General features: G+C 45.3%; 1 protein-coding gene across 1 annotated transcript in view; it reads left to right on the forward strand.

Moving 5' to 3' along the window:
* Positions 1-18,734, forward strand: part of Adra1b (adrenoceptor alpha 1B) — a 100,869-nt gene extending 82,135 nt beyond the window's left edge. The window contains exon 5 of the mRNA XM_005325428.5: positions 18,136-18,734. Within this exon, the coding sequence (XP_005325485.1) occupies positions 18,136-18,734 (599 nt within the window). The remainder of the gene's footprint in view (positions 1-18,135) is intronic.
* Positions 18,735-26,388: the final 7,654 nt, after the last annotated feature.

Genomic DNA, 26,388 nt, shown 5'->3' on the forward strand with positions numbered 1-26,388 from the left:
GAGGAATTGGTGAGATTGAGTGAACTGCTCTTATGGGTGACCCAGTGGAGAACTGAGTTCCATCTGAGTGGGCATACCAGGCCACCATGACACACATCAAGAATGCAGGCAGCAGGCTGGGACTGGAATCTGAGCTGCCCTGGCCTGGCTGCCTGGCCACATCCATGTTTGGGGTCTCATTGCACACAGGACCATCTCATCCTGCTCAGAAATCAAGAAGGAGTAGGAATGGGAGCGAGGGCCATTTTGCTCTTTTAGGGACTGGCTTAGTCCTTCCTCTTCGTCTATTATTTTTTCCATCCAGCCAAGACTTCTTCTTCGCCCTGTCCTCTCATTTTCATTCTCTGCATTGCCAATCTACAGATCATGGGAGAATTTGTGAGTTAATTATCCCTTCTCTTCCCACCTTCCCAGGAGCCTGGGACTTTAATTCACAAAGACTGGGCATGGCAGAGGATGACTTTTTAATTCTAAATAATTACAGTTTCTCCCGAATTTGGCAGAGAAGATGAGTCATATGAAAACGAGTAGATTCACACCCAAACATGGCTCTTCTTTAGACTCCTACAAGTTCCACTCCCCTGTGGAATCTGCTCTACTTTAATTTCTGTCGGTACCTGATTCCTTGGCAACCTTATCTCATGAGTGGCAGTAGATGGGAGAGGAGGAACTCAGGGGTTGTTCTGAAATAATTCTGTGAGTCTGAACAAATTACTTCTCTTCTGACCCTCAATTTCAACATCTGTACAATGGGGACAGTTCATGCTAGCTCCCACATAGAAATGTGGGGTAAGTAACTTTAGGGGTGAGTTATAACACTTGCCACCTGTATGCTCTTAAACCTCTTTCATTATTTCCGTTATTGTTATTAAATTCAGATCACCATCTTCTATATTTTCTCTGAAAACATTGTAAAGCTTGAGACCATTTCTAGCTATACTGAGAGTCTGCACACATTTCCCAACCTCCTCCGGAATCAGGACACTGTGTAGGAAGTCAGACTTCTCTCAAGAGCTAAGGACCTTCTCCGGTCACTTAAAACACTTGCCCTGTTGCCTTGACACCCCCACCCACGGAAGGGGTGCTTTTCCCTGCCCTTCCAGCTCCTGTCTCCTTAAAGTATGTGAAGATGGAAACATTTTTTCAGGAACATTCTTGGAAAGTAAAATGTCAAATTGCACCTCCTTCCCTAACTGTCCCCCACATATCTCTCCTTCCCTTTACATCACCAGCACTCCCAATTTTCTTCCAGACACCTCCACATTTATTGCTCCTCTAGACATACAAGCCTCTAGTCTGTGGGAGTCAGACTGGGGTAGCAGACCCAGAGCAGCTCTGGATCAGGCCTGGAATTGAATCTCGTCTCTGCCACTGTATAATCTTGAGCAGCTTACTTAATCGCTCTTAGCTACCTTTTATTTTTTTTTCATATATATACTGGACATAATAATTGTACCAACCTCATAAGCTTAAAAGGACTGAATCAGATAATCAGTGAAATCTCCTTGCTCCCCAAATCAATGTTAATCTCCGTGACTGGATGCTCAGCCCAGCTGCCGACATCTAGGAGACACTCGATAAAGGCTTACCACAAAGTAGAGCAAAGCTTGGCGACTTCCCACTGAGAGTGACAATCCAAAAGCCTAAGTCAGATTGAGAATTGAGACTTTGCTTACATGAAAGAAGGCAGATAAAATCATATTTTTCTGAAAAAATCTAGATTTTCTTGGAGAAAAGGAAGTGACTTCTGGAAAATGTCCTATTTAGAGGTAGAGCTAGAAGAAGAAACCCACCTCCCACCATCACCTCCTCCTCTGTGAGGCCTGTGCCCAAGCCACCAGAAATGAGAGCAGAGATGATCTTAAAAGAGGAATCTAAGAGAATTTAAAACAGAAACAAAATTTTGGGTCTCCTGGAGCAATCTGGGAGAAAGGTGAAGAGGAGCAGAGGTGGATGAAGACAAGGCCAGGGTCAGAAAGCCCAACATCAAGTGTTTCTCCCATGTGTCTGGTGTCTTGGCTCAGGCTGCTGTAGCAAAGCCCTGTAGACCAGATGTCTCTGAACAACAGACACTTTTCCTTCACAGTTCTGGAGGGTGGAAGTTCAAGGTCAGGATGCCAGTATGGTTGGGTTCTGGTGAGGGCCTCCTCCTGACTGCATAATACTGACTTCTGGTTGCAAACTCACATGGAGGAAAGAGAGTTTAGAAATCACTCTGGGGTCCCTTTTAAAAGGCCACTACTCTCTCTCATTCTTGAGGGCTCCACCGTCATGACCCAAATACCGCCAAAGGCCTCGCCTCTTCATATTACTGCATTGGGAGTTGAGGGCTCAACGTGTGGATTTTAGGGGGACGCACACCTTTGCCATGGTGTGTGTGATTTTTTTCTCCTATGGAATCATTACCTTGCCATGATGTGAACAGAGAACTCATCAAGGGGAATGGAGTCCCAGAAGCAGGAGGGGCCAGATTGAAGTGGGACACCCTCATCCACTCCAGGAATCTAGTCCCTCCCAGGGAGGGCTTCAAACTTCCAGGTTATGGAAAAGGAACACAGGAGATCACATCGCCTAATTTGCAAGGGGTGCAAAGGCCTGATATCTGGGTGACACATGTCAACAGCACAGGCAATAATATTGAACGTCTTCAGACCTTCTTTCATTGGAATTCTCGGAAAACATTCTGCGGCGGCCACAGCAAGCCCACCTCAGCTCTGTGTCCTACAGGACATCTGTGAGTTGAGCAATGAAATATTTTCCAGGTGTCTCTATCTGGAAAGTTTCCCGGCTATGCACAGCCTTCAAGCTCTGAGAGAGGGCAAGAATTTCAGGGTCATTTTGTTTTTTAAAATTCAACTTTATTTTTTAACTGAGTCACAAAAGCATAAAAATTGCACATGTTAATAGGATACCATGTGATGTTTTAATACGTGTATATATTGTGTAATGTTGAAATCAGGGTGAACACATCTATCTCCTCACACATCTATCATTTCTTTATGGCGAAAATCTTCAAAATCCTTTCTTCTAGTTTTTTGAAATGCACAGTGTATCATCCTTATCTATGGACACCCTGCTGTGCAATAGCACCCCACAGCTTCCATAAGTGTAACTTGGTACCCAGAGTCATTTCATAACACGCCTGTAGATCTAGACTGAGGGGCAGGATGCAAAACCCATTTTGCTAGAATTTGTACCACAACACCCATTTGGCAGCAAAAATTAATCTGCTTATTAGACAACAGTCATGATGACAGGCAACGTACTTGGCTCTTGGGATAGAGCAAGGCAAAAGAAAGCTCTAGAGACGAGCCCCACACCGTGGAGATGGTGGACTGGCTTTACTCACTGTGGTTCAGAAGAACTGAGGGCTGCATATGAGAAGGACAGCATGGTCCCCTAAGGGTATCTGTCAGGAAAGAGAGGGCCAGGCAGGTAGAAAGGAGATGCAGAGCCATACAGGGGTCCCAGGCCAACCTACTCTTGGCAGACCAATTTGGATACAGGAAAAGTTTTGATCTCCACCAGCCAAGGCCAGAACAAAGAGATGAGTCAGAAAGAGGACATCATGAAAGCAGCCAGCAGCTGCTGGGAGAAGGGATGAAAGGCAAGTGTGGAGGCTGATGGTCCCAGTGGCCCAAGCGCACCGTCTTACCATCTGGCTCCCCAAGGCCAGTCATTGTCCCTGTTCTCTCATGGAACCTTTCATCCCTATCTCCTGGGCCCCTCAGCCCACTGGCAGGTTCACCTGCCACTTTGGAAGCAAGGATCCAGCACAGTGTGGCCTATGTGTTCTGGGCTCAAAGGAGCTGTCTGGAAGTGTACTTGAACCTTCTCCCCCAACTTCTATTCCACCACCACAGGGTGAGAGCGGGAGGGAGGAGGCCCTGATAGCAATGCAAGCCTCGTTTTGTGTACATAGACTGGGGCCCAGAGGGAGGCCAAGACCAGGCCTAAATGCCAGATTCCAGCCCTGCATTGACTCCTCTTCTTCCTATATTTTCAATGGTTGTTTATTGAAAAAAAAATTCTAAATACAAAGTGAAAATCTTCACATAATCCATCTTTTAGAGGTGACCCCAATTACGATTTAGTGCACATTAACCCACGATTCTTTTTTTCTTTGAATACATGCATATACACACACAGTTTTTTTATATAAAAATTAGATTATATTAGATATAACACCCTGAAATTTGGGGGTTTTTTCCTTCTAATTCTGTTATGTACAGCATTACATCGTAGACTTAGTTTACTGTTTTAGTAGATGTGTGGTTTTTTATGTGACTGCTACATGATTTCCTTTATAATCCCCTATTGTTGGAAATTTAGGTTATTTCCCAGTTTGGAGGAACTGTCTGCTGCATTTCCTTATACTTTCACCTTGGCTCCCTCTGGGGAGTAATTCTGGAGGGTGAATTCCTGAATGTTGAACTTAGATCAAAATCCATGATCAAAGGCTGGGGATGCAGCTCAGTTTTAGAATGCTTGCCTAGCATGCGCAAGGCCCTAGGTTTGATCCCTAGTACTGAATGTTTTAAAATACTCAGTTAAATTTTATCAGATGATGAAAAAAAAAGAGATAATTTTATCAGATAATGCAGATTTCCTATCCCCAATTTTTACCCCCACTGAGAATGTATGAAAATGTTGGTTTTTCCCATACCCTTGCCTAATTGAGCCTAGCATTTTTTAAAGTATCTTCTACACTAATAGATCTAAAATATGTAGCTGCTTCTTATTTGCATTATTTACTTTGTAAAGGAATTTTATTTTTTGCATTAATTCATTATGCACTGTACTTACCTTGTTATTTGCTTATCCATGTGATTCATTTAGTTTTATGGAGTTGTTTTTCCTCTGATTGCAAAGAGAGCTTTTTTTGTTATTTGAGATACAAATACTTCTTTCAATTCTTCTTTTAACATTGTTTTTGAAGTCTGTAGCCTTATAAAAAAAAAAGTCCCAGACAAATTTATACCTTAAAAGGTCTTTCCTGTTTCAAAATTATAAAAATATATTCCTATACCCTCTTCTGATAGTTTAATGGTTTTTCTATATTTAAAATCTTGGGTCAGTCCAAGTTTATTTTTGTGTAAGAAATAAAGTAAAGATCCAGCCTTATTTCTTTATAAATGGCTATCCTGTTGCCTCAACATCATTTATAGAATAACCTATTTTTTTCCCACAAGCATTGAAATGGCATATAAAGTTCTTGTGGTTATTTCAGTCTCTTTCGACACTATAAAATTTTATTGATAGTTCTGTCTTTTCCTCCACTTTCTGCCAAAAGTATTTTTAATTACTATGATTTTATGGAAAGGGTGAAGTTACCCATTTCCCCCACATCCTTCCCCACTATTCCTCTTCATTTCCATTTACCTGGATATTTTTCTCATGTCTACTCTGCTATATTCCATATTTCTATATGTTTGATTCTGGATCATTCATCTTCTCTCCCTTCTTGTTGGGGTTTCAAGGAGATCATTTTGAACTTCCAGTGGAATGAGGAGAGAACTGAAGTTATCTTGGATACAGACTTCCTTTACAGAAGCAAACTATGTCTCTCCATTCATGCATGTCTTCTTTTTATGCTCCTTATAAAATTTTATGGCTTCCTTCCCATAAGTCTCACCAATGTTCAGTTTCTAAAAGCATTTTATGGGGAAATTGCTATTTCCCGTGAGATCAAAATATGGAACCTTCATTTGGCACCAAAGATGGCCCCATGGGTGCTGCAGAAACCATTCTATCCCATCTGTTCCCCACTATGGGCCTCTGCCAGGAGGTAGCTCCCCCACAGGAAGTTGGAATGGGCCCATCTATTAATCAGCGGGTAATCAATGGTCACTGACTGTATGCCCAGCCCTATGTTGGAAGTATAAAACCCAGATCTGTCTTTAAGGAGCATTCACACTGTCTAAAGAGAAAAGAGACACATCCTCGAACAATAGAAGTTCTATATTAACCCATGTACTATGGATGCTGGTGGTAAATTATAAAACAAGAGGCTTAGAGCAGTCAGGGAAGTTTTCCAAAGAGATCAGAACTGAGCTGGATGGTGGCATGTGGTTACCATTTGGATAAGTAAAGAAAAGAAAGCAAGCAAAATACAAGCAGGGAAACCAATCAACAACCATTGAGTCTGCACCTTCCATGAACCTGCTGCTGAGCTAGGCACCTGTGAAGAGGAGTGACAGGCTCAGCAAATATTTTTACACATTTGCAAAAATCAGACTCTGTGTTGGGTGCTAGGAAAAACAAAATAAGAAAGACTGACTTGGCTTCCATGAGTGTACAAGCAAGGAAAATGATACTCCCATAAATAAATAAAGTTCGGTAGCTATTACGATAGAACTCTGGGGGGGACAGTAGCCGAGGTTCTCACTCAGGGGAACGAGTGCTTCTTGGGTATACATGGATGGCATTCAGTGGTCCTGTGGATCCCTGAAAATGTATGGAGCTAAATTTATCTGGCAAGCACCTTTTGTTCCATTATCCCAGATGTGGAACACCTATCAAAACTTAAATTGAGCAATAAAGGCATCATTTACAGTAATTTGCAAGTGATGGCTGTTAAGGTCACAGAATTGAAAACTTGGAACTTAATGGGTTGACCAGTATCGCCAGCTTAAAAAACCAGAAGGGCAGAGAGACACAGAGTTCCTGGCTTCTAGATGCACATTTAAGGTTTGATGGCCAAATAAAATATATATATATAAAGACATAACCACAAAAGACATAAGTAAACAAAGTGAGCCTTCTGCTACCCCAGAAATGCACTCAGAGTTCTGCATATGAAGGGAGCTGCCCAGCTTGGAGCTAGGCAGATCTAGGTTTGAATCCTAATTTGACCCCTTCGTCGCTGTGTGATGTTGGGTGAGGGCCCAACAGGCAACACCTCGACTTCTACAACTGTAAATGGAGAAATACAGAATCCACACCCGCCTTCCTGCCCACTGTGAGAATGAAATCAGGGAGCTCAGGTGTCACCCATGCTGTGGCAGGCCTTCTCAGCACGTTCATTCCGTCCTTCTGCTGTCACACTCCAGAGGAAAGTGGTTATGAGAAGCAGGATTCCAGCAGGGCCCAGAACGGAGGGAGAGGAGGACGGGAGAAGGGACAGGGAAAGGGCATCCGCTCTGACCAGCGACTGCATGAATCAAGCGAAAGGGGCCAGAAGAATGAGCACGTGTCACGAGAGTCCGTTAATTGCAGCCAAGTTGAACGGGTCTTAAATTCCAGCCTAAGCAGTTTGAACTTTATCCTACTAACTATAAGAGCTGCTGGAGAACTAGGGGCAAGGGAGTCCATCCCATGGGGAGGTGGCTCTCAGCCCAGTCTTTGCTGGTCATTGGATCCCAAGATATTCAGGAAAACAATTTTTTAAAAATAAAGTTGCAATGTGGGCCAAGGCAATACTTCTCACCTCCAGGTCTTTTTAAAAAGAAGATTCTGATGCACTGGCTTAGAGGGTCTGCATCAGCATCTAGGTACTGCTTATCTGAGAACCTCGACCTGGATATTAGCTCGGGGCTAATATCCATTTTACTATTTTTATTACTATTGTTATTCTCCCAACACCTGTTGGCTGAGTGCTTGTCTTGGGTCAGGCACTGTGCTAGGCCCTGAGCAGAGAGAAGAAACCTCTCTTTCCTCGATGTTCAACGTCTAATCAGAGAAGATGAGACATAAACCCCAGCAACTATAATTCAAGCTAGGAAATGGTAAATGCCACATTTTAGGTTCAGAAAAAGCACTTGGACAAGTCAGCAGAGAGAGAAATTGTTCCCAGTTCAGGGAGAAATTGCCTAGAATTTATTGAAATGAATGGAAGCCTCTTTTTCTTATGATTAGGAAACCTGGGCTTCAGCGTTGGACTTTCATCCCAGCCCACCCTTTTCTGAGCACGTGATCTCATTGACCTCTTAAGCCTCAGTTTCCTCATCTTAAAATGAAATTCATAATAGCAGGACTGCTGGAAGGGTTGCTTTAGAGAATGTTTACAAACACTACCTAATGACTGGTTTAGGAACCAGTTATTGTAAAGGGTGCCTTTGGTGATTATCATTGTTTTCAGCATTTACTTTAAAACTCAACATGGGTCTCTTGGCTCCAAAGATACTATATTTGTTGGACAAGTTTATGTTCCAGGGTTAAATGGTAAATGAAAATGGAAAACCCTCGAAGGGAATTTCCAAATCCAAAGGAACTTCCTCTCACAAAGCTAGTGCTGAAAGAATTAGAAACTCTTTAAAAATTTTCTAGTTTTTATGGGGCTGAAATCTGTCAGCTCAAGATTCATGGCTTGGCCAAAGGTGTAACCAAATGCTCCTAGTAAGAACCACTTTTTGGAAAAAAAAGTTCCACTCCATTTACAAGTTGATCAGAAAGGTTTCACCACCCACTGCTCCCCTGAGGGCATGGGCTGGTCTGCCACTAACTTGTGAAATAAGTCAAATCAAAATTGATAATCCTGGATTCACAGAATGTCAGCACCCGGAGGGATCTTAGAAACCACTCGGCCCAATATTGACATTCCTTGGACCAGATAAATGATGCTGCAGGTCCCCAGGCCTTGCTGCAGTCTCCACGCCTGTTCATTGACTCAATCCTTCAACCTATATTCAGTGGAGGCCTATGGATGCATAGGTAAATAATGGAATATGCAAAAAATAGAAAGATCCGCTCACTTACTTCCTGCAGAAAGGGGAAGAGGGCACACATTGGGAACCAATAGGGAAGTCTGCTGGGCTTAACAATAAGAAGTTTCATTTCCAAGCATTCTTTCTCTTATCTGTGGGGCCCTTGGTCACGTGTTGTTATCCATCTGAGTTCATTTCTTGATTTATAAGGTAGGGTAAATCCCTTCTTCCTCATAGAGCCATGGGGATTAAATGAAAGGGCAGGGTGGGAGGGGAAGGGAGGGGGCATAGGGTTAGAAATGATGGTGGAATATGATGGACATTATATCCAAAATGCATGTATGAAGACACAAATTGGTGTGAATATACTTTGTATACAACCAGAGATATGAAAAATTGTGCTCTCTGTGTGTAAAATGAATTGTAATGCATTCCGCTGTCATATATAAATTAAAAAATTAATTAAAAAAATGAAATAGGGCAAAGAAAGTTGGCTGACACCTAACAAGATGTTAACCACAGCATCTTTTGGTTGGTTGGTTGTTTTTTTTTTTTTTTTTTAACCTTTCAATAATATTCACTGGATTTTCCCAATGACAGAAGTAGTTTGTGTTTACAGAGACAATTTTGGAAAACACCAAAAAGCACAGAAAAGGAAAATCCATCCATAATTCTCCCACTTGAAGATAGTCAGTGCTGATGTTCCAGCAAATATCCTTCCAGACCTTTCTATCCATAAGCATATACATTGTTTGCCTGTGAACTGTACTGAGGGTTATTAAAAGCCTTTGTTAGATGCTGCTGGGATTCCAATTCTAATTCTGTGTCACCCACTAGCTCTGTGACTCGGTAAATTGAGTTTCTGTTCTCCTGAGTGTAATAATAATCTTGGTGTCCAGGCCCAAGCATGGAAGTTGGAGCATGGAGAGGTTGGTGTGGATGGCAACCATAGAGCTGAGCAGGGCACAGTCACATGGAGCTGTCCCAGGATCTCGGCCTGCTGAAGGGGTCAAAGGAAGGCCAACAAAGGCTGAGCATTTAGCCCAGGGCCAGGCACAGAGGAAGCGTTTGATAAATGAGACCTACTATTCTACGAACACGCACCCGTGGTTCTAAAGAGCGGAGGTTCAACAGGGTTGTGACCTTCACTGCTCACTGTTTACTGTTCAGATTTGTGAGATGGCCCCTTAAGGGTGACCTGCTAGGACCATGTCCTGCCGATAACTGCTTCTCCCTGTGCAGGTGCTGCCCAGCGTTAGCCTTTGAATCTCACACTTCATAATCCCTCTAAATCACCCTTAGCCACTCAAAAGTCCCTTCTCGCCAAACTCCATTTCCTGCTCCCTGCACCCATCATAAATAGGGTAAAATAATGCAAATGCCTCACGTAGGTAGAGAGCTTTCACCCTCTCTAAGCCCTTCCAGAAGTGTCTTCTCTTTAGATCTGCTTAATAATCCTAAGTTAGAGGTTGCCAGGCAGGGGGTGCCAGAGTGGGGCCTCGGGACCCCGACCACCCAGGGATGCACCTCACCTGCAGGTCAAGTTCACAATGGATTTGGATGGTGTACAAGATAGCTTGAAATGACAGCTGGAGATGGTACAAGAAACTCCGAGTCCCATCTTCCATCATTCAGTCGTGAGTAAATATTTACTTAGCACCTACTATGTGCTGTGGGCTCTCCAGGGAGAAAGGGATTATCTGTTCACGTCTGTTTCCGTCCTTTAGAATCCACAAAGAGGAAAACTTCCCGCTCTAGGGCCCAAAATGTCTTCAACTCCTCTCAATTCCTCCTGGAGCAATTCAGAAAGTACTGAAATTGATTTTTAGTTTTCATCTTATTTTTCTCTACCAAGACTTTTCATTTGTGACAAATGATGCAGGTTTTAAAACAGTGATAGAAAGCCTCCTTCAAAAGAATTTAGTGTAGATACCAAAAGTGAATTGGTTTAGAGAAAAGCTCGAATGCACCAGGGAAATTACATTGTTATGTGGTGTGCATGTACAAATTCGTAACCACAAATCCCACCGTTATGCACAACTGTAAGGGACCAATCAAAAGTATTTTTAAAAAGAAAGAAGAAAAGAAAAACATAAATAAAAAGTAGTCCAGGGCTGGGGTCATGGCTTAGTGGAAGAGCACTTGCCTAGCATGGTGAGGCACTAGGTTCGATTCTGAGCACCACATACAAATAAAAAAAATAAAAGTCCACCGACAACTTAAAAAAAAAGGAAGTCCAGGTGGCAGAGTGATAGATGCTTAGCAAACCTAGACTTGAGGTAGGTGAGTCATAGCCCTCCCAGGGGAGTTACTTTAAGACCATAATGGTTACTGACCCCTTTAAGACCATAATGACCCTATGGGCCCTCCTGCTAGAAAAATGCATGAATGTTACCACTCAATTTTAGCAGGCTCTGGATCTGTGTGGGAAAGAGCCCTAGGGCGAGAGCCCCAATGCCTAGTGAGCACAGAAAACCTCATCATCCTCTTCTCTGCCTTCCTCCCCTCTTCGGCAGCCACTCTGGTGTCAACAGCCGGTGGGCAGCCCTGAAGCAGCACATTTGAAGCAGTCCTAACAGATCCATTTACTGAGTGTTTTCAGTGTGCCAGGCCTTTGCCAAGCCTACGCTCACCTCATCCACACAGAGGAGAGCTATCACCAGGTTCATCTCCAAGGTCACACTGCAGGAAATGCCAGGGCTAGAACTTGAACCCAGATCTACCGACCTGTGGCATCTGAACACTAAACCCACTGCCTCGATCCATAAACATTGATTGATGAGATGAGTGGCCACTTGAACATGTCCTAGTGACTCTGCTATGTACCATGGAGTGACTGTGCGAGTCACTCACCTTCACCAAGCCCCAGTAAAAGAAGGAGGCTTGCCCACCTGGCAGGTCAATCATCAGGATTATGTCATGAGCGAGAAAAGTAGAGCCAGGTTCAGGGACATGCCAAGCAAGCTGGTGACATTGTCAAAGAACCCAGCACCGCCTGACTTCCAGCACGGAGAGCCAGCCTTCCAGGAACCTATATTTCCTGTTGTATTGACTCCCCTCTCCTGGCAGCTTCATGCCCAGTAAAAAGTCTGTTTGGGCGCCCAGAGAAAGAGATCCCTGTCACTCTTTCATGCCAAAGAGGCTTAGCACCTTTCCTAATTAACTTCAGCTTTTGGCTCCCATCAGGAGAGGCTGGCGTAGCAAACAAGTCCTCTAATCCTAGTAGCTAGTGAGTTGCTGGGAGGAGAGGGAAGAGGGAGGGGGAAACACTGGTGGCCTGGTCATCCAGTCCCTGACCCACACTGCCCCTTTGCGGTGGATCTGGGGAAACAGGAGTACCCTGGCAGGAATAGGAAGGGCTCTGGGCGCCGCTGGTTCATGTAGACTCTGAATTTCAAGACTGGAAAGGACCCCGTTCAAACCACTAAATTAAAGAAGGAAACTGAAGGAGGAAATCTGAGGTCCAGAACAGGAAAGCAAGTTACCAAACACAAGTTTTCTAAAGTGAAATTTCTAGCCCAGTTAGTGATGTAGAGGTTTCATCATTATTATGTGGTGAGTTACTGTGGATGTGGAGTTGACTGGGTGGCAGGCACCTAGTAGTGTTCAGGGTGCCCCAAAGGACTTGACATGCTTTGAAACAACTTCAGGAGGGTTCGATTCTCAGCACCACATATAAATAAATAAAATAAAGATCTATTGACAACTAAAAAAAATTTTTAATTAAAAAAATAATTAGTCCAGGTGGTGGAGTGATGGGTGCTTAGCAAACCGAAACTTGAAAGAGGGAGGGGAAACAACTCCAAAAGGTCACTAACATTATAAGCCCCATTTTTCTGATGAGAACCCAAGGATCAAGGACAATACGAAAATTGCCAGTCATATGGTGAGACAGCCAAGATTCTATCCAAAAAGTGCCATTCCAACAAGAAAGGGGACTCCTTGTCAGAAGTCACTGAGGGCTTGTTCAGGGGTCAGGAGGTGCCATGCTGGGGGTCTGCAGGAAAAGAAAATAATTGAATGCAAATGAGACAAGAAGGCAAGCCAAGGCAAGCCCTTGTTCACCTACCGACATTCCAGGGTTGAAAAAAAGGCTAAAGGAAACTGAGGAGGTGGGGAGGTAGGGAGAATGTCAGGCTGCTCAGCATGAGGGTGAATTGGTGCTACCAGTTCGGAAGGCAATTTAGTTAGCGGTCAGTGTATAAATGGGGGGCTGACCCAGTGATTCCTCATGTGGGAATTTACTCTACAGAAATGTTCAAACATGCAGAATGTGAATTGCTTAAGGCTTTCTATTGCTGCAGTTTGTAACAGTCAAAAATTGGAAATCAATCACCTCTTTGACTAGCATTGGAGAAGGTGTTAAATAAACTACTAAATACACAGTATTGCAGGGACAAGGGTGGGGGGTGAAATAGCATAATATATCCTGACCTGGGAAAATACAAACACTCTAAGCAAAGAAAGCAATTTAGGGAAAGGTATTGCAAATATGACTCTATTTTTTTTTTAATCTAGAAAGAATAAAAACAAAGCTGTTAACTCTGGTCCCTGGTGCTTGAATGAAGAAAGAATTTTCACTCAATATAGATTTTTTTGTAACATGTAATTTTTTAACACAGCATGTATCATTTTTGTAATAAAAATATACAGATCTGGAGGGGAAAAGAAAATAAATGAAAATATGTCTCCTGACCAGAAGGAATTTACAACCTGGGTGGTGAACAGGACTCAGCAGCCTAGGAATGGCTTAACATAGCAACAAGCAAACAAGAGAACAGGGTGATCTGCTTGTACATTTTATATGGGGTGCAGAAGAAAGAACTCCATCTGATGTGGATGGGGCTGATGGGACAGAGTTCCTGTGGAAGTTGACTGAGCTAGCTGTGAAGCACAGTGCAGTTCTGTATCTGAGGGATCTGAATCCAAGCCAGCTAACCCTGGATTGAAAATATTCAGGGGGAAAATTGCATCTGTATTGCACAAGTCCAGATTTTTTTTTTTTTTTTTTTTTTTTTTTTTTTTTTACTTATCATTATTCTCTAAAGACTACAGTATAGGCAGGCATGGTGGCAGACCTGTAATCCCAGTGACTCGGGAGACTGAAGCAGGAGGATGGCAAGTTCTACACCAGCCTTAGCAACTAAGCAAGGCCTTGTCTCAAAATAAAATATAAAAAGATTCTGGAGATGTGGCTCAGTTGTTAAAAACCCCTGGGTTCAATCACTGAAAGGAAGGAAGGAAGGAAGGACGGCAGGGAGGAAAGAAAAGAAAAAGAGAGAGAGAAAGAGAGTATACTGTTATTTAAATAGTGTTGGCATCCTTTGGGGTATTATAAATAATCTGGAGATTATTCAAAGTATAGAGGAGGATGTATATAGTTTATATGCAAATATTATGCCATTTCATATGAGGAATTTGAGCATTTGCAGATTTTGATATCTACAGGAGGTCCTAGAACCAATCTCCTGAACATGTAGACAGAAAACTACATACTTCAAAGTGGTCACCATTTATTATTATTTTCAAGTTATCAGGCCACGTGTCAAAGCATTTTACATGGCCAGATGCGGTGGCACGTGCCTATAATCCCAGTGGCTTGGGAGACTGAGACAGGAGAATCATGACTTCAAAGCCAACCTCAGCAACTGTGAGGCGCTAAGCAATTAAGTGAGATCCTGTCTCTAAATGAAATACAAAATAGGGCTGGGAAATGTGGCTCAATGGTTAAGTACCCCTGAGTTCAATCCCCGGTATCAAAAAAAAGTATTTTACATGGATATTTTCATGTATTCATAAGCATTTTATAACACAGATATGTTCCCCATTTTGCACATAAGAAACTTGAGGTTGAGAAAGTTAATTAACTAATTAACATTTCTAAAAGCAAACAGCAAATTCCTAAAGAGGACATTTAATAACATAGGTTCATGTCAACCAAAACCCTGTGCTCCAACCACTTGCCCACACTGCCTAAATTGAGGACCAAAAGAAACGGCTTCTTCTAAGAAGGGTAAACAGCTTAAGGTGCCCAAACCCGAAATGTGCTGTAAATGCTCATGAGAAAGGTCATCTGCACTCCCTTACTTAGGCTCAATACTTTTCAGGGCTATGGTCCTGGAAGGATATTTGATAAGAAATAAAGGCAAAGATCCAACCTGCCTTTGCTCGTGGCAAGGTGCCTCCAGTAATAAAGAAAGTAAAGAAGAATCTGAAAAGATATGCCATGCTGCCCAGGGGGACACAATGATATTTATGCCCATATCCTAAGGCCACGTGTACTCTGTTGCAATGGCCCGTTAGCTACCGCAGGGCAGATGCCACATCCCAAACTCAGCTCTGTAAATCCCCAGCTTGTCAGTGCCTGGCACTTGTCAGGAGCTCAGTGATTCTGGAAAGAATTAATGAATGAAAAAAAAATGGATGAGTGTATAAAAATTTAAATAGCTACCACCATCATATGCTAGTGTCCTGGTGCCAAAAAAATAGGACCCAATAGCACCTTCCCCAAGACTGACTTCCCACTCCTAAGATTATTAAACGGGCTAACGGTGCGAAAAGTTTAGCACATTTCCTGTAGAGCACACACGCAACGTGAATGGCGGCTATTAGCATTACTGCTATTTATACATTCTTCATAAGAGTTGACCCCTCAGGATGGGTCCCCACTATTTCATTTATTCCCTGTTCACCACCATCTTCAACAGGGTTGGTACCAAGGAAAGTTATTGCTCTCAGTAAACATGGCTTCCCTGTTCTGGGCCCTCCCCACCTTTGGGCACAACTGTCTTTTCACTCTCAGCTGCCATCCCATATGTCCCCACACAAGGGGACGTGCCACCTGTACACAGGCTCATCAACATTTACCCTCCCGGGGTAATGCACAAGGCTCCCTAGCCTTACCTCGGTCTCTCCTGTTTCCCACTTTGTCAAGTCTAGTTTCTTAGGCCCTTGAGATACAGTGATGCAAACAAGCCCATCACCATGGACAAAGACAGCCCACTCCATCGTGGGATTCTAAGTGTTCACACGCCATAGCTGCATCTCGGGTGGTGCCTTAATTCAAAGGACTCTCTTCAGTGGTGGGACACAAACCTAACGACCTGGCCCTTGACACAAATCAGACCAAATCAGACCATTGCCATCTGCCTCATCACAGCAAACCTCTCTGAATTGAGAAAAGAGGCCAGCACTTGGAGTTAGCATTTACACTTCAGGGTATGGGTGACTCCTGTTCCCAGATTAAATCCCTGACTACCTCAGTCCTGCACCAGAAGCCCAATCATCTCCCACCAGCTACCACCACTGGGTTGCTAAGCAGAAAAGACTTGGGTTCCCTGTAAAATAGCCAAACCTCATACAATCAAGAAAGTGAAGTGCTCCAAGAGGGAAGTGCAAGCATAACCCAAAATCAAAGATAGGAATTCTTTCGTGCCATCACCTGTGGAATTTTCAGCTACTCTCAGATCTTCATTGTCTCCATATGCAAAATGGTTGGTCTTGACAAGTGCTAACCACCCCCATTCGGATATCTAGGTATTCTCAATCTTCATTCAATAAATAAACTCAAAGATGATCCCACAGATCAGGTCCTTGGGAAACTCACAGTCTGACAGAGGAAAATAAAATTTTTTACACCACAGGCTGGGTGACAGGGTTCAGATGTGGCTTAAAGATACAAAATATTCTGTTAAGTGCAATCCCATTTTTAATATGCAAATATATATATGTAACAGAAAAAAATCTGAAAGTTTATGTGCCAAAATGTGATTTTTCTGCATTGCAGGGTTATGCTTACTTTTTAAAAATATTTTTCTTCCTTTTGGCTTTTTTTGCATTTTCCTATCTTTTCCAAAAAAGGTATTAGCATCTTTTTATTTCAAAAACATATTTTGTATTCAAATAGTGTAAATCTTAGCTATATTGCAAACATTCTGTGTGACCTGGGGCAAGCCATTTACCCTCTCCAAGTCTTGTTTGCCTTATACTTAAAATGGAAATGGTTTTTAATTTGATATTGTCATAGAATGTTTTTGGATCTCAAATTCAGAGGAATGAGTTAATCATGTTTCAAGATTCATAACATCTCATCCTCATCAGTCTATGGCAGACTCTCTCTCTTATTTTAATGATTTATTTCCTTTTATTCCCATTCTCCATTCCCATGTCCATCTGCCTTTACCCTTGGGCAAACATTCTGTGTTTAACATGTCATTTTAATTTGAGAGTGTTTCTACAAAATGTTTATGGTTGTGTGGTAAATTACTTAAGTGATATTATGTCATAAATCTCATTCTATTTCCTCCTTTTTTATCATAAGGAATGATGTACTTAAGATCCTTCAATATCACTGTGTGGACATGTCATCCTGGGTCTCTAAGTACTAGATAATCTCCATGAGTGCATCTACCTCATTCTGCCTTTCCCATGGAGGGACACCCAGGTTTTCTCCAACTCCCTGTCACCACAAACTACACTACCTTGAGCATTCTTATACACGTCCCCTTATAGACTTTGTGAAAATACATTGAGATCTGTAGCCTAGAGCAGAAGAGCTGGGTCACAATGTGTACACTTAATTGGACCAAGTGGAGCCAAGGTCTTCTCCAAAATATCTGAGCCTAGCCATGCAGAAAGCTACCCATGTCCCTGCACCTCTGCCTAACCAGTTTCCTAATGTGTGCCAGCCTAACAGATATGTTGCATCTCTTTGTGGTTTTCATTGTAATTTATTTGACTGTCTAATATTTTGTGCATCTTGTCATATGCTCATTAGCCTTTGGGCTTCCTATTACATAAATTGCCTGTTCATTTTCTTTGCCCATGTTTCTCCTGGGAATGCTCTTTCTTGTTTATATAAGGAGTTCCTTATCTTCTAAATAGCAATCCTTTAACTCTTTGAGATATTGTAAATAATTTCTTCCCATTCTTGCCTCGTGGTTTATCCTTTTGAAGTGCTAAGTCATTTTTCTTCACCCCCAAGATCAAAAAGATAGTCCTTTAGGTTGCCTTTATTTTTTACCTTTAAAAGTCTGCCTTTTGGATTTAGGTCTTTCGCACATCTCTTATCTGCCATGGAAACAAATCAGCATATATTTATAGGTAGAGTGCCTGCCACAGAGCCTGTCCCCCAAAGACATGTGCAATGATGGGGATTGTTGTCACGTGGGTAGAATGGGGTACTGCCATCCTATATGTTATAGGATACATAGACATCCTATGTGTAAATCTACATATAACAGAGCTCAGAAGCTGTTTCACTCAATCGGGAAAGGTTTCAGGACAGAAGGGAAATGACTGAGGTTGTCCCTATGAAGGAACATGGGATTCTTTCATTTTGAAAGGAAAGGCGTCAGTGGCTTGGGGAAACTGCGGGGAACAGGAAAGGCGCGGGCTGGCACTGCTTAGGGGGAGGTAGGAGGAGAGAGCTGAATACTCACCAGTGCTGTCTGTTTCTGCCCGGCGCCCTCCCCACCCCTTCCCGCTGCAGGCTCCCTGTTCTCCACCCTGAAGCCCCCCGACGCCGTGTTCAAGGTGGTGTTCTGGCTGGGCTACTTCAACAGCTGCCTCAACCCCATCATCTACCCGTGCTCCAGCAAGGAGTTCAAGCGCGCCTTCATGCGCATCCTCGGGTGCCAGTGCCGCGGCCGCCGCCGCCGCCGTCGCCGTCGCCGCCTGGGCGGCTGCGCCTACACCTACCGGCCGTGGACCCGCGGCGGCTCGCTGGAGCGCTCGCAGTCGCGCAAGGACTCGCTGGACGACAGCGGCAGCTGCCTGAGCGGCAGCCAGCGGACCCTACCCTCGGCGTCGCCGAGCCCGGGCTACCTGGGCCGCGGCGCGCCACCGGCCGTCGAGCTGTACGCCTTCCCCGAGTGGAAGGCGCCCGGCGCCCTCCTGAGCCTGCCGGAGCCGCCCGGCCGCCGCGGCCGCCAAGACTCGGGCCCGCTCTTCACCTTCAAGCTGCTGGCGGAGCCCGAGAGCCCCGGGACCGACGGGGACGCCATCGGGGGCTGCGAGGCCGAGGCCGACGTGGCCAACGGGCAGCCGGGCTTCAAAAGCAACATGCCCCTGGCGCCCGGGCAGTTCTAGGCCCCGGCACAACTTCCTTTCCCGGGGAGGAGCCACCGTGGGGGGAGGGCGGGCGGAGGGCGGGAGGGGAGTGTCAGCGCCGGGGGACAGGGCCCGAGGGAGCGGGGGAGGGGGGCGGGAGAGGGGCAGCTGCTTTTCTGGCAGGGGCATGGGTGCCAGGTACAGCGCCACGAGCTGGGCCGAGCATGCTGAGAGCCTGGGGGACCCGACGCCGGCCGGGATTTACGTCTCTCTCTCTCTCTCTCTCCTCTCTGTATATATATAAACGAGTCTCTCTCTTCATGTATTTAACTGTGGGTACACGTGCGAGTGTCTGTGCGGTGTACGTGTGGTCTGCATGTGTGCGTGTGTTGGGGGCCGCCCTCGCGGGCAGAGCGGGTGTGCGCCCCGGGGACAGCCAGCCCGGGTGCTGTTTGTCTCGTGACTTCGTACCTCTTAAGCCCCTCCTTGTTCTTCACTGAATGATGGCACTTTGATGGGGTTGGAAACAAAGTCAGACATTAAAGATCATTTTCCCCTGTGCGCCTTTGAGTACTTTGTGACAAGCGGGGCTTTGGGGTTTCTGTTTCCTTCCTTCCCCTTCAGGTCAGAATGGATTCTGGGTTTTGGACGATCATACAGTAAAGCTGCATGCGGGCCCTCTCATGGGTCTGTGGACAATAGTTTTGCTAGATCCCCTTGGTCCCAATTTCTGTTTTGCCACAACTGCCTTCCAGCAATATATAGTAGTCCCATCCAGAGAGAACACACAAAGGCCATGAATCTGGACCCCTGTTAGCACTGCAAATACAACTTCAATGGAGACCAGACCCAGCCCTCCGGGAACCCACTCTCACTGAGAGGTAAGAAGGTCGAGTTATCCAATTCAAGAGGGACAAGGACTAGGGTGGTCTGCCACCCTTCCCTTGTCCACACCATCAAGCTCCACCTACCTCCCTTTGAAGGGGATGGGAGGGGATGGTGGAGTGCTCTGGGCTCTTGGAAGGGGACTTGCCCCAATTCCCCTTGGATTTGGAAGAATTTGCATCTTCCCAGTTTCCCATCCTATACATGGACCTATCCTTTGAAATTTAAAAGCCAGAAATTTGACACTTTTTGTCTGACTTCCCAGTGGGCACATATTTCCAGCTGGTTTGGCTGGAGTCTGAGGCCCACCACCAGTTAGTTCACTAAAGTGTGGGTGGAAGGGGACACAGGTGCAATTGGTTCCCAGTCCCTCTCTGACCTCACCAGACACACTGGCCTGATTGCTTTTCTTCAAATGGGGGATAGCCTGGTTCCCTCCTCCGGGCCTTTGGGCTTGCTGTTCCATCTGCCTAGAGCCCCTTTCTCCCTCACATCTTTCACCTCTCTCCTCAAGTGTCACCATCTCAGAGATCACCTGGCTTGACTTCCCCGTTCCCGATGCCACCCAGCACTCCCTACCGCCCTCTCCACTTTCCTTTTCTCCATAGAACTAACCACCACCTAGCATACCCTTTTGAAGATATTTACGTGTGTGGTCTATCTCCCCACACATGCTGGAAATGTGCGTTCCCTGAGGGTAGAGATTTCTGCTCATTCTGCCCAGTTTTATTCTCAGCACTTAAAGCAGTCCCTGACACATAGTAGGTACTCAATAAATATTTGCAAATGAATGCGCGTGTAGTTTCCTGCCATGAGTGTGGAAACAGTGATTACACAGAGTGCTATAGGAACACATGCAGGGGGTCTTCCCTCTAACTTAGTGGAGGTGGAGGACAGTTCTGATGAGAAGAAAAGACATCTGAAGAATTTCACCTGGGCCCTTGCTGCTGAACCACACTGGTGTTTCCAGATCAGTGCTCTCTCCCTTGTCCCTCTGCAAAGGTAGGAGTATGAGGCCAAGCCTCTGGTCCTGGTTTGGCTTCTAAGTCCCTGCCCCTCTCCAGGCTACTGTCTGTCCTGGGCCAGACACAACCTTGAAACTCTGCAGGTCTTGACTTCCTATTCTCTCCTCAATGCACAATCCTCAGAGGCAAGCTATTTGAGGAAGAAGACCTCATTGGGATTAGCAAAGACAAATGGCATTGGCCCTGCTGATGGCCTCATTCAGACTGTGTCTTCAAGAAAGGCATCCGAATCTGCCAGCGACCAAAGAAAAGTGCTGAAACCTAGGGACCGTCCTCTCCTATAGTGTTACCTGCAGCTGACACCCCATCAAGTGCCGCCTGAAACCCAGCAGCCACTGATACATGTATAGTGCCTCACTCACTCATTTGTTCTTTCATTCATTCAACAACTATCTTCAATCACCTTGATCTCCTTTGTGATCCCACTGTTTCAAAGGAGAATAAAAGCTAGTTTTTGCTCTCATGACAGTTTCAGTCTGAAAGGAGAGATAGGACTGTCACTCAAAAAAAACCCATCTTTTTAAAAACTGTGCACAAAGTAGAAAAAAAGTTTATGTAACATGGGTTAAGCATTAGAACCACAGAGTTAGAACTGGGTGAGAGTCATGATTCTTCCATTTACTAGTTGTGTCTTTTGGGGCAAGTGACTAACTGAGGGTCAGTTTCCTGCTCTCTGAAGTAGGAGTAGTTATACCCATCTTAGAGGGTTGTTAGGAAGATCAGTTATGGTAGGGCATGTGACATACGTAGCATAGTGCCGGGCCCATGGTAATTGGTCAGTGAACAGCTATTGCTATTACTAAGTGGCATTGAAGTAGGGCTTTGGGAATTCAAGGTTTCGTATCCATCTGCACAGAATCAGAAAAGACTTGTGGAGGAGATGGTATCCCAGCAGGGTCTGAAGGATTTGGCAGAGCAGACGTGGGCAAGAGACAGAAGCAGAGGAAACAGGGAAATGGAGCTGGGGAAGGAAGCCAGAGGAGGTGAAGGCCTCCTTAGGAGCCACACCAATGTACATGGAGCTGCCTAAGATCTGCAAATAGAAAAGGGAAGACAACCAAATTGTGTTTCACAGGGATTGCTGGGTAGCAGAAGAGAGTGACAGGAGAAGGGACTCCAGGCTGGAGTGTGTGTGTGTGGGGGGGGGTTGCTTGTCCGAGGCCATGATGACAGGCCAGAAATGAAGATCTGAACAAGGAGGATCTAGAGAAAGTGAGAGGTAACAGCGTAGGTGTCCAGAGGACTTAACCAAGCAGTTCCATGTCCACGGTGCTGCCTCATCACCATTTTCTTATGATAGGCTGGGCAGAATCTCTGAGGCTGTAGAAAATTTCTTTCCCAGGTCACCAAGCTAGTAAAGGGCTTGAATAAGACTCTACACTGCCTGGCCCCAACCCGGAATTTTTTCCCTCTTACTAGATTGTTATGTGACTGATAGATTCCAATGTCCAGAAGATATCAGGGGAAAGTAGCAGGACAGCCTGGTCACTAAGGAGTGGGACTTGGGGGTCAGACAGAGCTCAGTTCAAACTCCTGTTCTGCTACTCACCAACTGTGTGGTCCCAGAAAAGAGTTCTAGCCTCCCTGTGCCTCAGTTTCCTCATTGATAAAACTGGCACAATAGTAGAATCTTCTTCACACAATCACTGTGAGGAAGATATGATCCAATGTGGCCACAGAAGGGCTGGAAATATAAGAAATGATCGGCCAATGGTCAATGGTATTGAAAATAGCTCAGCATGATCTACTTGAAGGAGACAGGAAAAATCAAGAGTCCTAGGGCTTTTTGTGATTCTTTTTGGTTTTCGGTTTTGAGAGATGTTTCCAGCTAACTGGAAAGTACTGGGTACAATCTTGGGAAAGGCTCCCTCCTCAAAGGACTTTGAATCACTGAAGTAGATACAGTGCTGCTTCTGGGTCTTAGTGACAAAGTCTAATCCTGCATTGGAAACAGGAGGATTCTGCTTGGAACAAAGCAGGACTTGAACACAGTGAGACCCAAAGGGAAGATAATTCTATCTAGCCCTTGAGTCTCTGAGGTTTTGGGAGGGCTGGGGCTAACCCTGAAGGAAGGAGAGAGCTCACAGATGCACCAGGAACAAGAGCCACAGAAGCCACTCTTATGGTTACTTTTAATGAAACTTGCAGGAAGCAGTTATTAGGGAGGTAGTGGGAGAAAAGGAACCCGCAGGGGCTCACAGAACAATTGGGGAAGACTTTTAAAGAGAATCTGAGGTTTAACAGATGAGGACTACTAGACAGGAAATACTGATTAGTCAGTTTAGGTGGCCTAATTTGCACCCCTGGCTGCTAGGACTAGAGTCAATTGGGAACGAACTTTTTTCTTTTTGTCAGGGATTGAACTCAGGGGCAGTCAACCACGGAGCCACATCCCCAGCACTTTTTATTTTTTATTTAGAGATAGGGTCTAAGTTGCTTAGGGCCTCACTAAGTTGCTGAGGCTGACTTTGACCTTGCGATCCTCCTGCCTCAGCCTCCCAAGCAGCTGCGTGGAAGGAATTTTATCTGAACTGCCACTTTGGGGTTACTGAGAGCTGGGGCTGTGGTTCTCAAACCCAGAGAATAGGAGGATCATTCAGGGAGCTTATTAAAAATATTGAGGTTGTCACCACCCTCAGCCCCTTCCATCTGTTTTAGCAGATGGAAGACCCAGTAATCTGAATTTTTAGGAAATGTTGCAATTGGTCCATGAACCAGACTTTGAGAAGCATTGTACTCCAACACACATGCCAATGGGAAAGGACTAGTTTTCACGACCCCCTATCTATCCCCCATCCCTGGGTGGCTTACAACACCTACTGTCTTCTGGGACTGACTTTGCCAAACACTAAATTGGAAGGGTACTCCTCTCTCCCCAAGCCCATAGGCTGTCTCCAGGTTTTAACTTTTACCTAACCTCTGCCTTAACGCTTGAGAGAGCCTAAAATGGCTTCAGAGAAATTCAGCCTCTCCTCTGGCCCAGTCGATGGACATCCACACCCGTGCCCAGGGCCAGGAAAGAGCCACAGTCTCCCCTGAGGACTACAGAGATGGCCCTGGGGAGCTGTTTCCAGAAACCAAACTGCAATTGCTTTCATAGCTTGGAAGTCATCGGAAAGGTTTCATCTTGCCTCTTTGGAAACTCATAAATATTTCCTTCGGGTTTTTGAGTTTTCTGCTATTGCCCAGAGCCCTGCTCCCAGGCCCCGGGCGAGGCCGTAGGGCGCGCCCAGGTGCGCGGGTTTCTGCTGCGGGCTCAGCACCAGGCGCTTGCGGCGTCTCCAGCTGCGTACCGCAAAGAAGGCGAAGCCTCCTGAGCTGCTTCTCGCCCCCTGAACAGGGCATCCTTTTTCCGTACGTGCAGAGACTGAGAAACAGTTCTGTAGACACTGCAGTGACCGAGACCGCTCCACGCCGCTTTCCCAAATGCAGGTGCTGCGAATCCGACCAGCTTGGCGCTGAGGCGGACGCGGGCGCCACCTGCTGTCCAAAGCGACTAAGCGACGTGAATGTAAAGAAGTGAAGTTGCTTTGCAATTCAGCCTGGGCGACTCAGCCGGGTTTTCCCTGGTCCCTCGCTGGAATTTCAGCGGCAGCTGAATATTCTGGAATTTTACAGTAAGGATGCTTAACCAGGGGTTTGTGTGTTGACTTCAAGGAATCCGGGACTCCTTTAAAATGTTATATGGGATTTTTCTAGAAAAAAAAAGTTGCATATTTCATGACTGACTGTTAGGGACTCTGAACCATGTGCCCAGCAATGTGTAAGTCATTGCTGGTAAGGCGAGCTGTCACTTCTCGGGCTTTGCAGTGTGTGGTGGGCTGAAGAAACACACACCCCCGCCCATTAGTCCACATTCTATTCCCCAGAACCTATGGGTGTTACCTTGTAAGACAAAAGAGGCTTGGCAGACTTGATCAAGTTCAACATCTTGAGATGGGGAGATTATCCTGGATTGTCCCAGCAGGTATGATATCACAAGTGTCCTTATAAAAAGGGAACAAAAGGAGTGAAATGGCAGGATGAAAACTGAATCAAGAAGGACAAAAAGAAACTTTTGAAGACGCCAAGCTGCTGGCTTTGAAGGTGGGGAAAGGTCGAGAGCTAAAGGATGAAAGCAGCCTCGGGTGCCCAGCAGGGGCAAGGAAACTCCCCACTAAAGGCCCCAAAGACAGCTGGGGCCATCCTGACTTTAGCCCATTGAAACAGATTGCAGCCTTCTGGCACACAAATGTGTGTTGCTTTAGGCCAAGAAGTTGATTTGTTAGAACATCTTTAGGAAACTAATGTACATTTTAGCAGGTATCAACGTGGCATGAGCCCCACACATACATAGTGCCATACAAGGCTTTGATTCTCATAGAGAGAATAGCCCTTCCCCTCTGCTGGACAACTCAGCAACAGAAAATGCAGCCACCACTAAGGCACTGCATTTACCAACTCCTCTGAGCCAGAAAGGCAAGTTCCCCTCTGAATCCCTTTCCTGAGTTTCAGGTCCAGTTGGGAACATAAAACTCAAATTGCATTTGTCTACCTGGACACCCTGCAAGCCATAGGTCAAACCTGGAACATCTGGGGCTGGGATGTGGCTCAAGCGGTAGCGCGCTCACCTGGCATGCGTGAGGCCCGGGTTCAATCCTCAGCACCGCATGCAAATAAAGATGTTGTGTCTGCTGCAAACTGAAAAATAAATATTAAAAAAAAAAACCTGGAACATCACCTGGAACCCAAGCTTGACCAAACAAGACAGGATTGAAAACATTTTTCTTTAATACAAGAATTTCTGCCGAAGTCTGGCTGGGCACAGAATCACGAGCCACCACACACCTTGTAGATTCAAACAGCAATTTTTATTCCCGAACTCACACCAGCCCTCTACAAACACGTTCTGGGGAAATCCAAGTTCTGCCCGCAAAATTTACGTACTCCACCAGGCTTTTAATCCCAAATACTTTCTGAATCCCATGAGAACTCAACAGGAACTCAGGCAGCAGGACACGCCCTATTCCCAGCAGGAATAACCTTAAACCTGGAACCGCCCTAAACCCAGATTGTCCTAAACCTGGAACGCCCTAAACTCAAGGAGCCGGATGCTCCCTAAAACCTGCAGGATACACCCTAAACCTGGATCCACACTAACCCAGTAGGATCCTCCCTAAACCCGGATCCACCCTGGTCCTTGAGCAGGGTCACCTTTCTCAAATATACATGCAATGTCACAGCGAATGTCCAAGGCAAGTCCATTTCCACGAGTCCTTCCTCTAAGCAACATGGGGTACACTGGCAAGGAAATTTCGATGCGTCATTCCTACTTGGCAATGGCTCTCAGCAAATTTCTAGATCAAAAAGGGACTTCAAAGAAATTTCCCTCTCCCTGTAACCATTTGCAATGTGCTTCCCAGATATCCCAGGTTATACATTCACTCTTCCCTGCCATTAGGGATATTTTGGTGGGAACATCCAAATAGCTCCAGATTAAAAAATGGGACACGTTTTGTAAGAATGAGACAAGGCTTGACTAATTGGGGGCTTCTAGGCAGATGGGAGACAGCAGCAGCCTTCAGCTGAGGAGGTAGAAGCAAGGCAGCCCACCTCACGTGGAAGGGATTAGAAAGACAAAGCAGAGGGCAAGGAAAAGAGAGAGTGTAAGAGCCCAGCCTAGCTGGCCGTCCACTGAGGGCAAGGAAAAACACGGGCAGGGTAGCCTGGATCCTGGAAGGTCAAGAGGAAATCTTTTTAAAATATTTAAATAAGTGCTCTTAAAAGAACATAGGAAGTGAAAG

The sequence above is a fragment of the Ictidomys tridecemlineatus genome, chromosome 1 (assembly GCF_052094955.1).
Source record: "Ictidomys tridecemlineatus isolate mIctTri1 chromosome 1, mIctTri1.hap1, whole genome shotgun sequence".
Classification (NCBI taxonomy): Eukaryota; Metazoa; Chordata; class Mammalia; order Rodentia; family Sciuridae; genus Ictidomys; species Ictidomys tridecemlineatus.